This window comes from Nycticebus coucang, chromosome 1, assembly GCF_027406575.1.
Source record: "Nycticebus coucang isolate mNycCou1 chromosome 1, mNycCou1.pri, whole genome shotgun sequence".
NCBI classification, from domain to species: Eukaryota; Metazoa; Chordata; class Mammalia; order Primates; family Lorisidae; genus Nycticebus; species Nycticebus coucang.
The window spans coordinates 76431143-76451337 of NC_069780.1; the positions used below are offsets into that span (position 1 = coordinate 76431143).

General features: G+C 40.7%; 2 protein-coding genes across 5 annotated transcripts in view; one reads left to right on the forward strand and one right to left on the reverse strand.

The window, feature by feature from the left end:
* Window positions 1-20195, forward strand: part of DCLK2 (doublecortin like kinase 2) — a 289567-nt gene that overhangs the window by 191203 nt on the left and 78169 nt on the right. The window contains exon 17 of one of the 2 annotated variants that reach the window (XM_053582556.1): window positions 9337-9431. In XM_053582556.1, the coding sequence (XP_053438531.1) occupies window positions 9337-9431 (95 nt within the window). Of the gene's footprint in view, window positions 1-9336; window positions 9776-20195 lie in introns of those variants that run through there. The other variant, XM_053582545.1, reaches the window with a different exon arrangement.
* LRBA (LPS responsive beige-like anchor protein) overlaps window positions 1-20195 on the reverse strand; it is a 791645-nt gene that overhangs the window by 1396 nt on the left and 770054 nt on the right. For 2 of the 3 annotated variants that reach the window (XM_053582498.1, XM_053582475.1), the window contains exons 54-56: window positions 18664-18765; window positions 14141-14337; window positions 8914-9065 (exon numbers count right to left, since the gene is read on the reverse strand). In XM_053582498.1, the coding sequence (XP_053438473.1) occupies window positions 8914-9065; window positions 14141-14337; window positions 18664-18765 (451 nt within the window). The remainder of the gene's footprint in view (window positions 1-8913; window positions 9066-14140; window positions 14338-18663; window positions 18766-20195) is intronic. The other variant, XM_053582486.1, reaches the window with a different exon arrangement.

Here is a 20195-nt window from a genome sequence, read left to right on the forward strand (position 1 = left end):
AGACCTAGGCCTTATATAGACATCAGAATCAAATGAAGGAATCAAAATCTCTAACTGCTGGTGGAGGAAGCAGCACTCATTCAAGTGACAGAGATAACATCTTTGACAGGTACAGAATCAATGAAGAATAAGAACACTGACCATAATTTGAACTGGTCTCTCCTCTGGGGAGGAATATTCTATATCCATTACACTCTGGGTAAAGGCCTAAAACTTATAACACAGCGACTTACTGAAATGATCACAAACAACAGGAGCTGCTGTTACTGCTGCTTCTTGCTGTCCTGTCTCTGAGAACAGGTGGAGATGGATTGCAGTAAGATAAATAGTTTGGAGCAGCCCTTCTTTGAGCTGCTCCTAGGCAGACCCCAATAGACCTTTGTCAGTGTAGTTTGGGTAGGACCAACCCTTAGAAATCATATTCAGTATTCTCTCTTGTTCCTCATATCAAAATTAGGAACTAGTATGTGTCACTACAAAAAAAAAAAAAATCAACTAAACACAACAGAAGGTGGTAATGAGAAAATGAGGGACAAAACTTTCAGGAAGACAGAAAATATAAGAGTAAATGGCAAAAATCAATCTTTCTTTCCTTATCAGTAATTACTTTAAACATAAAGAGATTGAACTCGCCAGTCATAGAAAGACAAGTATAGCCAGCATGTGCATGGGAGGGAAGGGAAGAAGATGGTTTCAACATCATAAGGAGCATGTACTCAAACATGCACAGTTCACAATAAGGTTCACACTTCTGTGAGAATCTAATGCCACTGCTGATCTGACAGAAGGTGGAGCTCAAGTGGTGAGATAAGTGATGGCAAGGGGCTGTAAATATAGATGAAGCTTCCAACAAATAAGATAACCTAGAGATAAAATGGACAAATTCTTAGGAATACACAATATACCAAAACTGAATCATGAAAAAATAGAATTTTATAACTAAGATAATTCAATCAGCAATCAAAAAACTCCCAGTAAAGAAAAGTCCTGGACCAGATGAATTCTACTAAACATTTAAAAGAAGAGTTAACACCATGTTTTCAGAAAAGCTGAAGAGGAGGGAATACTTGATGCTACAGACATTACAGACTAATACTCCTTATGAGTGCAGATGCAAAATACTAGCTGAATTCTCTAGCATATTGAAAGCATTATACACATGACCAAGTAGAATTTATTCCTGGAATGCAAGAATGATTTAACATGTAAAAATCAATCAATATAATACCACATTAACAGAATGAACCAAAAGAACACTACCCCAAACAGTCTTTCCAACAAATGGTGTTAGGAAAACTGGATATCCATATGCAAAACAAAGTTTGACCCTTAACAATATACAGGATGGTCATAGTTACAAATAGAGGCCTGGGAAGGGGGTTGGGGATGTTGAGGTAACCAGAGGGCAGAGAAAGATGGCAGACCGTTCAGAATGATCAGAAAGATCGTTCAGCTGAGCTCTCCTAGAATGACTGGGGGGAAAAGAAAGAACCCAGCCATATCTGGCCTAGGGACCCTACCCGGAGTCATAGCTCAGGGAGCACCGTGAGGAGGTAGTGAGCCAGATACAGCATATGATCCAGAGCAGTGGAAATTTGGTGAATTAGGCAAGTAACTGCCATAGGCTGGGATCTACTGGCCCCTCCACGGAGGTCTGGGAAAGGAAGGAAGCCTTTCTGGAGTTTTCAGTTGTTGAGGGAAGCTGTGTGTTGAGTGGAAAGCTTGGAAGAGTGGGTGGACTCGAACAGTATATAGCAACCAGATTTGAATGCTGGTTGGAGTGGATTTGCCATGGGTTTGGTGGCTGGCAAGGCTGCTAAAATGAGAAAGTCTCAGTGACCAAGGGGCTTCCATTGTGGAAAAGTTGTGAGAAGGTCTTTCAGGGGGCTAAAGCACCACTGACTTAATTCTACCTACTGGGATCAGAACTCCACTCTTAGGACAGGCTGAGGGACGCCCACAGGAACTGGAGTCGGGGGAACTGTAAGACCTGTCTTTGAAGGCTTCTTGTGAGCTTTAAGATCCCAATCCAGCAGGGTCTGAATGCGAGGAAATAATCAGACGATCAGCAAAGGCAACTAAGTTTGGAATAAGGACCACAGAGGTTGCTAGCTGTGCTCTCCATTTCCTTAACCCCCCCCCCCCCACAGCACCACTTGGTGTCCCAGCAACAATCTGCAACATACTGTCCTCAAGAGCAAGGGACTTCAGTTTGAAGCAAAGGAGGCAGTAAGAAGTAAAAAGGAGGACAAGGAGGTGAACAAGAAGAAAGAACACATGAGGAGGAACCAACAGAAAAATTCAGGCAACATGAAAAACCAAAACAGAGGAACTCCCCCAAGAGACCCTGAGGCACCTACTGCAGAAGACTCCACCTATAAAAAAATTAATGGACTTTAAAATATGGATGGTAAAGACAATAAAAGGAATGGATGAGAAAATGGAAAGACAGAACCAAAAGTTGGACGAGAGATATGTAGAAAGGATATGGTGGAACTTAAGGAAATGAAGGAGCCAATCAGGGAATGTAAAGATGCAGTAGAAAGTATTAAAAATAGGTTAGACAATGGAGAAGAAAGAACGTCAGAGCTAGAGGATAAAGTTTTCAAGTTAACCCAGGTAGTTAATGAGACAGAAAAGAAGAGAAAGAAAACAGAATAGGTGCTTAGAGAACTATGAGACTCCATGAAGCATTCAAACATACAAACAGGGATTCCTGAACGAGAAGAAGATTATCCCAAAGGAATAGAAGCCCTATCAGAGACTGTTGTAAAGGAAAACTTACCAAGTTTTACTGAAGACCCCAACGCACTCAGATGGATATCAAACCCTGGGTCATCTCAAATAAAGCCTCCCCAAGACACATTGTAATGAACCTGTCCAAAGTCAAGATGAAAGAAAAAATCCTGCAAGCAGCCAGGAGTAAATGCCAACTGATCTACAAAGGCAGAGCCATTACGATGACAGCTGACATTTCAACTGAAACTTTCCAAGCCAGAAGACATGGTCATCTACCTTCAACATTCTTAAACAAAACAATTTTCAGCCCAGAATGAGCTTCAAAATTGATGGAGAAATCAAATTGAGGAAATTCACCACAGCAAGACCAGCTCTAAAGGAAATACTTAAGACCTATTTACAAGACTAACCACCATAATGGACCACCAGCAAAGAACACTCAGAAGCTAAAGGTCAAAACTTAGCTTCCACAATGGCACAAAGGATAAAACTACACAACTGACTTTCAGAAAATAAGATGACTAGAACCCCACCACCTTTATTAATTCTCTCAATAAATGTCAATGGACTGAATACACTACTTAAGAGGCACAGGTTGGCTGACTGGATAAAAAAGACTAAGCCATCTATATTCTGTCTCCAGGTGATACATCTAGCCCTGAAGGACAAAACAAGACTCAGGGTTAATAGATGGAAATCAGAAGAAAGGAGGCGTTGCAATCTTGTTTTCAGATACAAGATGATTTAAAGCAACTAAAGTTGAAAGACAAAGATGGACACTTTATACTGGCCAAGGGAACAATACAAGAAGACATTTCAATTTTAAATATTTATGCACCCAAACAGATGAAACAGACTTTGATGGGTCTGAGCAATATGATATCCCTAAACTAAACAAAGATACAAAGGACTTAAATGTGACCCTAGAACAAACAGGATTAATAGACATATATAGAACACACCATACCAAACCTAAGGAATATACATTTTTCTCGTCAGCCCATGGTACATATCCAAAATCAACCACATCCTAGGGTATAAATCAAACCTCAGCAAAATTAGAATAGAAATTGTATCTTGTATCTTCTCAGACCACAAGGCAATACAGTTGGAACTCCAACAAAAATGTTCATTCTCACACAAAGACCTGGACATCAAATAACATTATGCTGAATCATAATTGGGTTCAGGAAGAGATAAAAGAGGAAATCATTAAATTCCTCAAACATAACAACAAAGAAGACACAAGTTACCAAAACCTGTGGAATATAGCAAAAGCAGTCATAAAAGGGGAATTTATCACATTAGATACCTACATTTGAAAAACAGAGGGCGGCACCTGTGGCTCAGTCGGTAAGGCGCCGGCCCCATATACCGAGGGTGGCGGGTTCAAACCCGGCCCCGGCCAAACTGCAACCAAAAAATAGCCGGGCGTTGTGGCGGGCGCCTGTGGTCCCAGCTACTCGGGAGGCTGAGGCAAGAGAATCGCTTAAGCCCAGGAATTGGAGGTTGCACGGCACTCTACCGAGGGCCATAAAGTGAGACTCTGTCTCTACAAAAAAAAAAAAAAAAGAAAAAGAAAAACAGAGAGCACATCAACAAACTCATGAACCAATTTATGGAACTGGAAAAAGAAGAACAATCTAATCTCAAACCCAGCAGAAGGAAAGAAATAACCAAAATTAAATCAGAGATGAATGAAATTGAAAACAAAAAGAATCATTCAGAAAATTAACAAAAAGTTGTTTTTTTGAAAAAATAAAATTGATAAACCTTTGGCCAGATTAACTAAAGCATAAAAGTAAAATCTCCAATAACCTCAATCAGAAACGATAATGGGGAAATAACAACAAATGCCACACAGATACAAGAGATCATCTCTGAGTACTACAAGAACCTCTATGCCCAGAAATTGGACAATGTGGAGGAAATGGATCAATATCTAGAATCACACCCTCTCTCTAGACTTCATCAAGAAGAAATAGATCTCTTGAACAGATTGATTTCAAGAATTGACATGGAAGAAACAATAAAAAAACTCCCAACAAAAAAAAAAAGTCCTAGTCCAGATGGCTTCACACCAGAATTCTATCAAACCTTCAAAGAAGAGCTTACACCCATACTGCAGAAATTATTCCAAAAAGTTGAGAAGGAAGGACTCTTCTTTAATACGTTTTATGAAGCAAACATCTCTATTGCCACGACTATTCAACATAGTGTTGGAAGTTCTAGCCAATACAATCAGGCAAGAGAAGGAAACACAGGTCATCCAAATGGGGGCAGAGTAGGTCAAACTCTTTGCTCTTTGCTGACGATGTGATATTATACTAGAGAACCCCAAAGAGCCAGCATCAAGACTCCTGGAAGTGATAAAAAAAAAAAATAAAATACAGCAATGTCTCATGATATAAAATTAATGTCCACAAATCAATAGCATTTGTATATGTCAATAACATCCAAGATGTGAAGCTAATCAAGGACACAATTCCCTTCATAGTACCTTCAAAAAAAAAAAAAATACTTGGGAATATACATAACAAAAGAGCTGAAGGACCTCTACAAAGAAAATTAGGAAAACCTAAGAAAAGAAATAGCAAAAGATATTAATAAATGGAAGAACATACCATGCTCATGGCTGGGAAGAATCAACATTGTGAAAATGTCTATACTTCCCAAAGCAAATTACAGATTCAATGCAATCCCCACTAAAATACCATGATCATACTTTCAAGATTTGGAAAAAATAATTCTTCGTTTTGTATGGAACCAGAAGAAACCATGTTTAGCCAAGGCATTTCTTAGTAATAAAAACAAAGCTGGGGGTATGTCCCTACCAGACTTTCAGCTATACTACAAGGCCACAGTGATCAAAACACCATGGTATTGGCACAAAAATAGAGACACTGACATTTGGAACTGAATAGAAAACCATGAGATGAAACTAACATCTTATAGCCACCTAATTTTTTTTTTTTTTGGCTGGGGCTGGGTTTGAACCCGCCACCTCCAGCATATGGGACCGGCGCCCTACTCCTTGAGCCACAGGCGCCGCCCCAGCCGCCTAATCTTTGATAAAGCAAACAAGAACATACATTAGGGGAAAAAAATCCCTTTTCAATAAATGGCGCTGGGAGAACTGGATAACCACACGTAAAAGACTGAAACTGGACACGCACCTCTCACCACTTATAAAAATTGATTCAAGATGGATAAAAAATTTAAATCTAAGGCATGAAACAATAAAAATCTTCAAAGAAAGTGTAGGGAAAACACTTGAGAATACCAGGCTCAGGAAAGATTTTATGAAGAAGGCTGCCGTGGCAATTGCAACAACAATAAAAGTAAACAAAGGGGACTTAATTAAACTGAAAAGCTTCTGTAAAGCTAAGGAAACAACAATCAAAGCAAACAGACAACCTTCAAAATGGGAAAAAAAAAAGATACTTGCTTATTATGAATTGGACAAAAAACTTGATAACTGCTATCTATAGAGAACTGAAATTAATCAATGAAGACCCAATAATCTCATATCACTAGGCAAAAAAGATGAATAGAACCTTCTCTAAAGAAGACAAGATAAATGGCTAACAAACATGAAAAAATGCTCATCGTCCCTAATCATCAGAGAAACCTTACTAAGAATGGGCCACATCACAAAGTCTTAATGCTCGCGTGGATGTCAGAAGGGAACACTTTGACACTGCTGGTGGGACTGCAAACTAATACAGCCTTTTTGGAAGGAAGTATGGAGAACACTCAACTCAATTTAGACCCCCACCCCCCAATTTGATCCTGCAATCCCATTACTAGGCATCTACCCAGAAGGAAGAAATATCCTATTATCATAAGGATACTTGCCCTGGACTGTTTATCACAGCTCAATTTACAATCACCAAAATGTGGAAACAGCCTAAATGCCCATCAACCGGGCAAGGGATTAACAAGCTATGGTATATGTATACTATGGAATACTATTCAGCCACTAAAAAAGATGAAATACGTTACATCTTTTGTATGAACTTGGATAAAGGTGGAACATGTTCTTCTTAGTAAAGCATCATAAGAACAGAGAAGAATTCAATGTATTCTATTTTAATATGAAGCCAGTAGATGAGCTAATATTAAGGGAGGCAGGGAAATGAGCAAGTGGGGGGTGGGGTATGGGGGTGATGGCATATAGCACGCCTCTTGGGGGTGTGGCACAATTATAAGAGGGAATTTATCTAATAAATGCAATCAGTATAACCTAATTCTTTGTACCCTCAACGAATCCCAAACAATAAAATTTTTTTTAATTAAAATAAATTTCAGAAATACTAAGCAGAATTTAAAAAAGACAAATAGTTGCAACTATAAAACTTTCAGAAGAAAACAGAGGGAAAAGCTTCATGACCTTGGATTTTGCAATGATATTTTGGATATGACACCAAAAGCACTAGTAACAAAAGAAAAAGTAAATTTGACTTCATAAAAATTAAAAGCTTTGTCAAGTAAGGACTATAAAAAGAGTGAAAAGACAGCATCCCTAGTCATTAGGAAAGTATAAATAAAAACCACAATGGGATACTACTTCATACCTGTTAGGACAGCTATTATTTAAAAAAAACCCAGAACATGGGCGGTGCTGTAGCTCAGTGGATAGGGCGCCAGCCATGTACGCTGAGGTTGGCGGGTTCGAACCTGGCCAGGGCCAGCTAAAACAAAAAACAAAGAAAAAAAATAGCCAGGTGTTATGGCAGACGCCTGTAGTCCCAGCTACTTGGGAGGCTGAGGCAAGACAATTGCTTGAGCCCAAGAGTTGGAGGTTGCTGTGAGCTGTGATGCCATAGCACTCTACCCAGGCTGACAACTTGAGACTCTGTCTCCAAAAAAACAACAGAATATGGCCAGTGCCTGTAGCTCAGTGGGCAGGGTGCCAGCCAGGGCCTGCTAAAACAACTATGACAACTGCAATAAAAAAAAAATAGCCGGGTATTGTGGCGGGTACTTGTAGTCTCAGCTACTTGGGAGGCTGAGGCAAGAGAATCGCTTAAGCCTGAGACTGTGAGCCGTGATGCCACAGCTCTCTACCTGGGGCGACAGCTTGAAACTCTGTCTCAAAACAAACAAAAACAAAACAAAAACCCCAGAATACAGTAAGTTTTGGTGAGAATGTATTGGAAGTGGAGCCCTCATTCATGCTGGTGAGAAGGCAAAATGGGACAGCCACTGTGAGAAACAGTATGGGGGTTCCTCAAACAGTAAAACATAGAGTTACCATATGACTCAGCAATTCCACTCCTGGATATATTCTCAAAAGTACTGTAAACAGGGACTTCAACAGATATTTGCACACTAAGTTCATAGCAGCATCATTCACAATAGCTAAAAAGTTGAAACGCAGGTATCTGTCAACAGATGAATGGATAAACAAAATACAGTGCTTATATACAGCAGAATACTATTTAGCCTTAAAAAGGAATGAGATGCTGATACATGCTACAACATGGATGAACTGTGAAAACATGTTAAGTGAAATAAGCCAGGCACACAAGGACAAACAGTGTCTGATTCCACTTACAGGAAGTGCCTACAAGGAACTCAGAAACAGAAAGTAGAATGGAGATTGTTCAACAGGTGGGGTTTCTGGAAATGGATTGTGGTAATGGTTGCACAACATCGTGAATGTAGGAAATGCCACTGAATTTTTCAACTAAAAATGGCTTAAATGGTAAATTTTATGTTATGTTACAATAAATAAAAATAGGAACTAAAATCAGCGACTGTATGTTAAGCACAAGTAAGATGCCAGGAAAAGATCATCCTCCCCCAGATTTACCACTGGGGAGGTATGATCTTTACCTGGCATCTTACTTGTGCTTAAACGCTATAGGCAAAGACAGAGGTGCTTTATGTTAAATATGTTTATAGCTCTTAAATTTTTACTTACCAAAAAAAATGTATTTTAAAGAAATACAACAAGCTTTACAGCAATTTAACTGGAGCCCTTTCTACTGAAATCCTGTCTAGAGAACTCAGACTTTGTCCAAGAGTAGCAATGTCATCAGAAAGAAAATGACACTTTTGAAGTGTTCTTAGAAACCCAAATATTTATTGGCTTTTTTGATCGCAAAGGTGAGCCCCAACTCAGAAATGCCCTGTAGTGTTTCAGATCACTGTTGGTAGCAGCATTACCTTTGGTCGTACGACAGGGCCATGGCCCGGATTCCAGCATCGCAGCCTGGGTAGGCAAAGAGCTGCTTGAGGTCTGCTACGTGCCAGACCATGACCACACCGTTGTCTCCTCCTGTGAGCAGGTACTGCCCATCCCGGCTCAGCTGAATGGCCTGTGGGACACAGCAACATTCAGTAGAGACGTGGTCTAGGAAACTTCAGTGCCCACCCTGTGTTTGATTCATTCCTACTCTATGCCAGCTACTGTGGTGCAAGGAGTAGACAGAGAGGCCCTAAGGAGTATTAGGAAACCATAAGCTATTGACCTGCCATTTTTCAGAAATCAAATGGACAAAGTTAGATAATGCCTGACTTTTTTTTGGTTTTGGTTTTTAAATTTTTACTTTTATAAGGATAAGGTAGCAAACTCTTCTGGTTCTACAGATGCTGCTGGAATGGTGTGTGTTGTGGACTGGGACTAGTACTCTCAACGAGGAGCTCCCGGCATCATGGACGTGCAAAGCCCATTTTGTGTCAAGGTTTGACAAACAGCGCCAACTGATCTCATATCCCCTCTGGCACCCAGGAGGTGGCCCGCAGCTTTGATACCTTCACTGGGCCTGCTAGATTTTGACAGCAATTGGGAAAAATACCTGGGAGAGAGCTATAACTTCCACGGTGATTAAACCCCAGGTTAAACATCTTCTTGTCCCAGGATTGAGTGTTCCAGCTTGTCATTTAGTCAGCTCTAGTCTATGGCTCCCTATCCTCTCCCACCAGTGCTAAACAGGTACAGATGGAATTTGCTCTTTGATCCTGTAAAATGGATACCCACAAATGAAAACCTGTGGGCCAAATGCAGATCACAGACTGTTTTTGTATGACTGTCTCAAAGGAAAAAATAAATAAAAACAGAATCTTAACACTGGTCAGATCACAGACTGTTTTTGTATGACCGTCTCAAAGGACAAAAAAATAAAAACAGAGTCTTAACACTGGTCTTCATAGCTTCTACAACTGCAAACTCCTGGGCTCAAACGATCCTCCTGCCTTAGCCTTTAGCTGGGACTATAGGTGCCTGCCACTATGCCCAGCTACTTTTTCTATCTTTAGTAGAGATGTGGTCTTGCTCTTGCTCTTGCTCAGGCTGGTCTCAAACTCCTGAGCACAAGGGATCCACCCGACTCAGGCTCCCAGAGTGCTAGAATTATAGGCATGAGCCATGTGTAGCCTGCTTTTACATTTTTTTTCTTTTGAGACATTGTCTTACTTTGTCACCCTAGGTAGAGTGCTATGGTGTCCTAGCTCACAGCAACCTCAAACTCTTGGGCTCAAGTGATCCTCCTGCCTCAACCTCCCTAGTAGCTGGGACTACAGATGCCCCCCACAACACCTGACTATTTCTTAGAGAAGGGGGTCTTTCTCTTGCTCAGGCTGGACTCAAACTCCTGAGTTCAAGCAATCCACCTACTTCTGCCTCCCAGAATGGTAGGATTATAGGTGGGGAGCCACTGCACCCAGCCCTGCTTTTATGTTTTTTAAGGGTTAAAAAAGGAATTTGTTATGACACATAAATACTATAAGAATTCCAAGTTTGAATGTCCACAAATAAGGTTTTATTGGAACATGGCCACATCCATTTGTTTATGACTGTTCTCACAGGTAGTTGCCAAAGCCTAAAACATTCATTCTCTGTCTCTACAGAGAAAGTGTGCCCACTTCTGATATAAGAGGTCCCTCCCTACTCTAAAAAGCCAATCCTATTCCCCTTTCCTCTCCTCCTGCCCCTTCCCTCCAAGTCTGATTTTCTGAACTTACTAAGATACAAATTTCCTTTCTGCAGTGGTGGCTTTGGGAGTTCTAATAGTCACTGTAGATACCTGTAATCTTGTGTCTATCTGGACACAATGAACATAGGAAAACAGATTATGCTAGCAAGTCAGGAAGAAACCAATCTGATTTCTTAAAATTATATTTACACTGTACTACATGCAGAGTTTTAGCATGGTATCTTAAATCTTTACTCTTTGACAAATTTTTTAAAAATCATAGAAAAGAGCAATTCACATTCCAATAAATGCAAACTTTTAGCAGTCTCTTAAACATAGCTATTCTCAAGAACACAAATATATATCTAAGATATAAAAACTCCTATGTGGAGAAGTATTCTGTATGTCTTACTAACTAAACACAGATATTAAGATTTTTTTCAAGATGAGTAAAAATCAATATCTTTCCCCCCATTCATTTCACAAATGACAATCCCTAGGGGGTATCTGGACCTGCAGTAAAGACCAGGGCAAACAATTATTTGCTACACTTATAAAACAGAGCTGATGAAAATCCATTAACCTATGGTTGTGGTTCACTTGAATTTTATACTTGAGGCTTTTTACTGGATAAGTGCTATATTAAAGCATAAATTAAAACCATTAATCTTTAATTCTTTGTTCTAGTAAAGAATCTCTAATCCTACTTCCATTTGAAATTAAATTAAACCTGGACTTTTAGGCTACACATCAGTATTCAAAACATTTAATGAATCTCCCAAGGTGAAAAAAATATTTTGTTAGCCTCTTTTATGAAAAGTCTGTCAAATTCCTCTGGCAGTAAGAGTAGCATTGACTGATCTTCCAACCCAAATCAGTATTCACATGGTTCTTAATACTAATAGGCCTCCTCAGTATCAGGCTGGGTTATAACCAGAGATTTTTCAGAGGGCCCCAGAGACATGTTAATCTCATCCTATGAAATCCTGAGTTTGGGGGGAGGTAACAGCAGGCCCCAGCAGCCTGTTTGGGATGACCACATTCTAAAACATAGCCTCCAGAAAAGAAAATAAATGAGCTCCTATGGGTGAAATGGTGGCTATCCTTTGTTTAGGATAAAATAACTTTGCTGCTCTGTGCAGGCTGCCTACTTAAATTTAACTTACTGATTAAGACATCTAAACATTGTCTAGTTGGTGTACTATGACATGCTGTTCACCAAAATGCCACCGAACAATCTGGCATCTAAAATAAAAACAGGTGGGAAGCCTTGATTAGTGCCCCACTTCCCCAGGCTGTCTGCCTGCAGGGTTGTTGGTATTTCACAGAAACTTAATTTCTGGTCTGAGCTGATGACTAATTTGTTTCCATGGTGTCCTTCCTTATATAGGCTCAGACTGCAGGATGCAGCTGGGGAATTTTGCTCTGTGATGTCTCGTATTCCCAGCCTGTGGTTTCCTTCCTTGCTTCCCAAGGTAGTTAGCTGTGAAAATGTCAGTCTCTGGAGCCGCAGGCAGGTAGTGCTCATTTGGGCAAGCTTGCTTTAATCACACAGTTGCCACTTGCAAGTTAGTGTGATAAAGTGCAGGAGTGCTGGGGAAAATGCAACGGATTGTTTAAGCCTAAAATCCAGTGGGAAATATTACAGAGGGAAAAAAACGATGGCTACAGGGCAGAGAGGAGAAGCATGTGTATATGAACAGTCTGCAGAAAGCCTCTCTCCTGCTGCCTCAAGGAACTTCCCAGAGCCTCTGGTGCTAACTGAAATGCCACGGAAATTGTTTCAGTCAGCTAGGGATTTCAAATTATTTTACAGATTTATTAGTGCAGCTGACAATATAATCGCAACTCAAAGTGACAGATTATCAACATTATTATTGTAAAGAAAAGAGGGAAGGAAAATCCTCTGATGTGTACTTGGTTTAAATGAAGTATTATGGGAAGGAAGGGAAAAATAAAAGCAGAATGTGAGTGTGTCCGTATTCACGCCTTAATGGAGGAGGCCGGCAGAATGCGATGGAGAAACTCACAGACAGTAATGGGGACATGGAGGGACAGAAGGAGGAAGCCAACTAGTGAATTAAGAAAATAATCCTGGGATACAGAACAGCAAGAGCCCCTGATCTGATCAATGGAAGCTAGATCTAAGGTTTTTGTTCCTAAATACTTCCTGACCCCAGTATTTACTTAGGAGAAGGGGGTGATCAGGTTAGATCTGGGAAACTGGGAATTTATGTCATTTAAGCTGCCCAGAGTTTAAATGACAGGGTCAGGAATAGCAATGAGTAACATGCCCAGAGATAGCCTAAAGCCAAACTCAGGGCAGAGGCCCCTGTGACCCTGCTCCTGCCCCAACACGTTGTGGATCCCCTATTTGTACACAGGTCACATGTACTCCCAGCCCCCTTTCTGGAAAATGACAAGGACACTCCAATTTCATTTTACCTTAACCTGCACCAAGGAGTATGCAGGTAATAAACAAAGGACCTTGAAAAAGTAGCCTCTTAAAGGAATAGTTCTTACTCTTTTCCTAAATCTCTAATACTTGTGGAGCCCTGTCCTCAAAATGAAGCAGGATCCCGGAAGGTCCACTAGCATTTCCTTTTCTGGTGTATCAAGTGGGAAAAGTGTATGCCTGAATCACATAATTTGCAGCCCTACCCCCTTAATGCAACATGTTTTGGTCCTGTTACTCATGAAGAAGTTAAGTCGGAAATTAGATGCTATTCCTAAATAGTCAAAATGTTCTCACCACCAACCTATTTAATTGTAAAGCCAGTTTTAGGTATGATCTAATGCTCGATTTTAGCTTTGATAATCAGAAAATAACTCTAGGCAGTGAATTTTTTAGATTTAGAAAAAAACTGAGCAGTGCAACTGAAAGCCACCCAGGATGGCTTCAGAAGACCCCTAAGAAACTTGTTCTGTTGAAGGAGCATTCTTGCCTTCCATGAGTGGCCTCATGTACAGCTTGTCGGGCAAGTGATGCAGTCAGCACTCCTGGGACCTGCTGTTCTGTGAGGCACATGTACCTTTGTTAGGGATAGCTAATGATTTTCTGTCAACGTGGAAAGGGCCCCTCAGCAATGCAAAAATAGGTTTCTGGGCCAGACACAGTGGCTAGCACCTGTAATCCTAGCACCCCTGGGAGACTGAGGCAGGAAGATCCTTTGAGGCTAGGAGTTCAAGAGCGGCTTGAGCAATATATGGAGACCCTGTCTCTACACGAAATACAAAAAATTAGCCAGGTGTGGTGGGGCAGGCCTGTAGTCCCAGCTACTTGGGTAGCTAAGGCAGGAGGATCACTTGAGTACAGGAGTTTGATGTTGAATTAAGTATGGTGACATTGCTGCATTCTAGTCTGGGTAAAAAGAACAAGATCTTGTCTCTAAAAAATAAACCAAAGAAAGCCCTGGAGTTTCTGTGGTAAACCCTCTCCCACTCCACTGAGGATACTGAAAAGTCTGCAGGGTACTCACTCTGATGTTATCATTTGTTTCCATGGTGGCCTGGAGTTTTCCATTCACACTGAATGTACAGAAGAGCCCATTTTCATAGAATATGACACAATGGCCCTCTCTTGAAGCCTGGATGAGTTTTGGTCGCAGGCAATTTTCAGGACCCTCCAAGGTCCTTAACAGGTCTCCATTCATGGAATGTATGAGACACGGTCCTTCTAAGAGCAGAGGAGAAACAAAAGGCAACATTATTTCATGAAAACAGACAGATCTGATCTGCATCTTGAGCACAGATCAACAGGATTACAGTTACAGTTAAGTTACAGTTCTACATGCTATACTTGTAGAAAGCCCTAAAACAAACAAACAAACAAACAACCTACATATCATCTTACATATGTTATTTTCCCAGATCTCCTCTTCATGTTTATCAGATTTCACCTCCACTTGGGAGAGGAGAGAAACTGAGTCTTACACATTCAAATTCACTTTTCCTTAAGAGACAGGAAGTTGCTTTTAAAAACTCATCATTTTTTGTATTGCTAAGAAGCAATACAAACTGGAAATATTCAGAAGGAATGAGACAAATTTCAAATCCTGGGTCAGCTTCAAGGAAGCTGGGATGTAAGCAAATGTGGGCTGCTTGCTGTCAGGCACACTGTGACGGCTCCCTGCACTTCCCAGGAGCCCAGGTGGTCACAGCACATGGGCCTGTGCTGGGAAAACCAGTTAGGACAGATTCTGAAGGCCAAAGTCTTCTTCCTTCTCACTGCTCATGACCTGACATTGAAAGGAGAGTCCCTTCAGTCCCCCCAAAATTCACACAGGGATTTTTCTGCCACTTCTCCACAATGTGTGTCTCTCTCCCTCCTGCCCACATGGCAAGCAGCAGCATCCACACTGCCGTCTCCCTAGGCTAACTAATTACCAGGCCTAGACGCCTCCGGAGGACAGGGGAACAGCTGAATAGCCCAGGCATACCATAGTTGTTTTTGTTTCTATTGAATATTCATTACATGCAAAGCAAAAAAGGAATAATAAAAATTGCTTGTGTGGTGAGTAAGTTTCAAGAGAGATCTGTGTCAGAAAAGAGGGGTAACTGGGGCATACGCCCTGCTGCTCTCCAGGCTACATTACTGTGGCCACATGGAATCACTGCCTGCTCCCCACATGGCTACTGGAAGCACACTCTTTTTGAAAACAAGGCTCTCAGCTTTTTCTTGCCCATTCACAGAGTTTATAAGTTTTCAGTGTTCTCCAGACTGGCAGTCTTTACATAGTCCTGGCATGCATGAATTTAATTTTTCACTCCTTAAACACCACCAGCACCACAACAACACAGTTCAAATTTCATTGTCACAGTAACTGCATCAAGCACACACTTTATGGTCTGCTCTTCAGTCCACAAATTATTATGTAAATAACAGATATGCCTAAAGATCAGTACCAATCACATCACTTCTTTCGCAGTATGGCACTCGTCACTGAGCATGTTATTTATTTAGTTCATTCAGAGACACCAAACTGTATAGTCATGTTGTCTCCTTGTCTCCCAGTTATAAAGCCATGTAACATTTTACAAAAATGGATAATCAGGGTCTGGTGTGGTGGCTCACACCTATGATACTAGCACTTTGGAAGGCTAAAGTGAGAAGACTGCTAGAGACCAGGAGTTTTAAGACCAGCCTGGGTAATACAGCAAGTCTCCATCTCTACAAAGAAACATTTAGAAATTAGGACATGGGCATGGTAGCACATGCCTGTAGTCTCAGCTACTTGTCAATTTGAAGCAGAAGGATTACTTTATCCCAAGACTTGGAGGTTACAGTGAGCTATGATCATGCCACTGACTCTAGGGTAGGTGACAGAGTAAGTCCCTCTCTCTCAAAAAAAAAGATAAAAAAATATGAAACTGCAGTAAAGTAATGAAAAGTATTAAAGCTAACTGGAATTTGAACTGAATAAGAATAGAGTTATAGAAGAAAGAGTTGCCTGTGGGATGCTGACACTGCTGAGACACTAGATATATAGCCTGGGAGTGAGTGAAGGGAACTTATCAACATAAACTAGGGAAGTGCTGTAATAAAAATGCTGATGTCCTAGAAGTGATACAGCTTCACATTAAAAGAGTCCCATGGTAGCCGGGCGTTGTGGCGGGCGCCTGTAGTCCCAGCTACTCGGGAGGCTGAGGCAGGAGAATCGCCTAAGCCCAGGAGTTAGAGCTTGCTGTGAGCTGTGTGACACCACGGCACTCTACCGAGGGCAATAAAGTGAAACTCTGTCTCTACAAAAAAAAAAAAAAAAAGAGTCCCATGGAAAATTTTATGGCATTGGAAGCACAAAAGATAAAAATTTGAAAGCTAATCTAAACTTAAGAGAGTATGATAACTCCCCAAGGCACAGAAAAGTATACTTGGTGAGAAGGTGGTCAGCAGTGTTCAAGCCACTCTTGATAAGTTTTTCACAAAGTAGTAAAATATTTTAATTGTCAGTGTTTCAAATTGCAGCATACTAATAAGTAAATGTGAGTTTTGACTATTTTTTTTTAACTCTTAACTGAGTAAGAGTCTTGATTATTTTTTTTTTTTTTTGAGGCAAGGTTTCCCTTTGTCACCCAAGCTAGAAAACATCTCACTGCACCCTCAAACTTCTGGGCTGAAAGGATCCTCCTGCCTCAGCCTCCTGGTAGCTACGACTTCCAGGTGTTCACCACTATACCCAGTGATCCTCTTGTCTCAGACTCCCCAAGTGTTAGGATTATAGGTGTGAGCCAGCATGCCTGGCCTAAGTGTATTTAATGTTTTGACAAAAATTAATGTTGACGACCATGGAACTGCCAAGTGCAGCAGCTCACACCTACAATCCCAGCTAGTTGGGAGAATGAGGCAGGAAGATCACTTGTGTGAAGGAGTTTGAGGCTGCAGTGAGCTATGATCATGCCACTGGATTCAAGCTTGGGGGACAGAGCTAGGCTCCATCTCTTAAAATAAAATAAAAGGACAATGTAACAATCATAAAATTCACCTTACACAGTCACTTATATAGTCCCACACTACTGTGCAGAGCATGGAAGCCCTGTAATAGGAGAGGTTCACGTTACATTTCTAATCTGGACTAGATCACATATAGTCTAAGAACTCATACTGGCCCAGATGTCATTAGGTCTAAGAAGGGTAAAAAAATCTGTTTTATAATTCTTGATATTATTATGACTATTTCAATGTTTTGGTCAACTAATTTTTTTTTTTTTTGTACAGACAGAGTCTCACTTTATGGCCCTCGGTAGAGTGCCGTGGCCTCACACAGCTCACAGCAACCACCAACTCCTGGGGCTTAAGCGATTCTCTTGCCTCAGCCTCCCGAGCAGCTGGGACTACAGGCGCCCACCACAACGCCTGGCTACTTTTTGGTTGCAGTTTGGCTGGGGCCGGGTTTGAACCCGCCACCCTCGGTATATGGGGCTGGCGCCCTACCGACTGAGCCACAGGCGCCGCCCTGGTCAACTAAATTTTTAACTACAATCCTTTAAATATTTAATACAACTTGTTAGCTAGACTTAAGTATTATAGTTCAGGACACAGAAAAGGTGACTCAAATACTCGACTCTTCCCCAGCAGATAAGGCTGAGAGACATGAGATCATGGTACTTTTGTGTGTTCAAACCTCAGCTCATGAGATGGACAGACTATTACAATGAAGTAAGCAATGATTTGGAGACAGCTCTGTTCCTGCTCAGCTCCTTATTTGTTGCATAGGCTATTCCATGAAAGGCTTGCTTAGTATTTTTGACCTAAATAATGATGCTGTGACTACAACCGTCAATGCCATCTGGCACTGTCTAATCCTTAGACTTGGAAGCTATAACAGAGAAGGCTAGGCATATTGATTCAGGTGTGAGGTTGAACCCAGAAAGATTTCAGAAGAATAAAAAAACATTCTGGACACAGTGATCCATGCCTGTAATTTTAGCACTCTGGAAGTCCTAGGTGGGTGGATTGCTTGAGCTCAGGAGTTTAAGACCAGCTTGAGCAAGAGTGAGACCCTATTTCTACTAAAAGTAGAAAAAACTAGCCAGGCATTGTGGTGGGCACCTGTAGTTCCAGCTACTCAGGAAGCTGAGGCAAGAGTTTGAGTTGCTGTGAACGATGACACCATGACACTCTACCCAGGGTGACATAGTGAGACTCTGTCTCAAAAAACAAAAATAAAAACAAAAGAATAAACAAACATATAAAGATGTTCCTTGCTCCTACCTCATAGAAATGAGAAAAGTAAATAGCTGCATAATAGAACAGTCTATAATGATGAAAATGTTCTGTATCTGTGCATCCACATGGCAGCCACTAGCCATATGTGAATACCTGAAATGTGGCTAGCACCACCAAGGAACTTAATTTTTACTTCAAATTTAAAAAGTCCCATTGACTGATGGCTGCCATACCAGACAGAAGCTTTACAGAAAAGGTTCAAATTCATCTTTGGTAATTTGTTACTTAGAGGACACCAAGAAATGCATACACTTTTTGCAGATATCACAAGTTTACCTTGAGAACCACTTAACACCAGGCCCAGCTCAGCGCATACTGCAGCACATGTGATCTCATAGTCATGGCCTGTCAAAATGGCCCGAGGTGTAGTAGTCTCACCTGTAGGAAGAACAAATAAAAACAACAAATCAAGTTCATGCAGATTAAATAATCAATAGCTTGTTCCTAATTTCCATCATGTCTAAATCTTCAGCTTATAGTTTGGGAATATTTTAGGACTAGATCCCAACTATATGCTGTCATTTTGAGGACCAGATATCACTAAATTTCAAGTAATCCTTATGTGATTATCAAGTAGTGATGGTGGAAACTCAGGGTTATGTATGGCAAAATCAGCATTCTAAAATACCTCAGATACTTTCCAAATGTAAAAATAAGCCCCTTGGTTAGATGATGTATAGATGATTATAAAAGTAGGAGCTTTGATTTAATTAACATTTCAAAGAAAGACTCCCAACCCCGCCTCTTACTGAAACCCATCATAAATGAAGCAGTCTGATCAGGATTCATGTTCTCTCACAAAGAACAAGCTTATGTACTTTCATGATATTAACAATCTCATGGAGTGTATTTTTCTGTGATTCAGAGATTGGAGGAAAAACACAAAGACCAAACCCTCACATGTAATTGTGATAGTGACTAAAAATTAGGGGAAGGGAGGATGAAGAAGGAGTACCAAATATTATTTTAGAACATCTTTGCAAGTAGAAGGAACGAGTCATCCTGCATCTTTGTTCCAACCTAAAAAGAAAATGTTGGCTGGCTGATAAGGAACCCACACATCATGGATGGCCCCAGCTTGATTCATTCATGCCAAGCCACAAGGACAAACTGGATTCCATATTTAGCTCAAACAATATTATTTTAAGACTAAACTAGTCCTCTACTTTTATAGTCTCCAAGATCAAAAGACAAAAAGCCTTTATAAATAGAACTAGAAAACAGGATTTTGTTTGTGTTCTTGATTTCCTTAATTTGGATTGGTTCTCTAGCACGGCTGGTAACTGATAGAAGCCTATTTTTCTGAGTGACGGGGGAGGAAATAGGCTTTATTGAATGCCCAGAGATCCATGATCAAAAAAAGGTAACAGTCCTCTATTCTGATGATAGGAGTCCAGTCTCTGAGCTTCCAGCCTCCCTTCACCTAGAGCCTGCAATTTCTTCAGGCCTAGTGTTATACATAATAGCTGCAATGCATGCGTTGCGTACATAATTTACAGCCATGTCCCCACAGTGTCCTTCATGGCTTTGTTGGCTAAAGGTACTCCTGAGTACCTATAATCAAAGGAGCCTCAAATATCAAACTTTGCACCATATAGGCTGTGCTACCTCATACCATGCACATCGCTGGAACTGGCCTCATGCTCAGTGATAAAGGGTGTCCTCCAATGACACTACAAGGCAAGGGAGATGGATATACTAACTGCTCTGATTTAATCATTACACACTGTATATGCATTGTACCCTATACATATGTACAATTGTGGGGTGTCAGTTATAAATAATAACAAAAGCAAACAAAAAAAAAG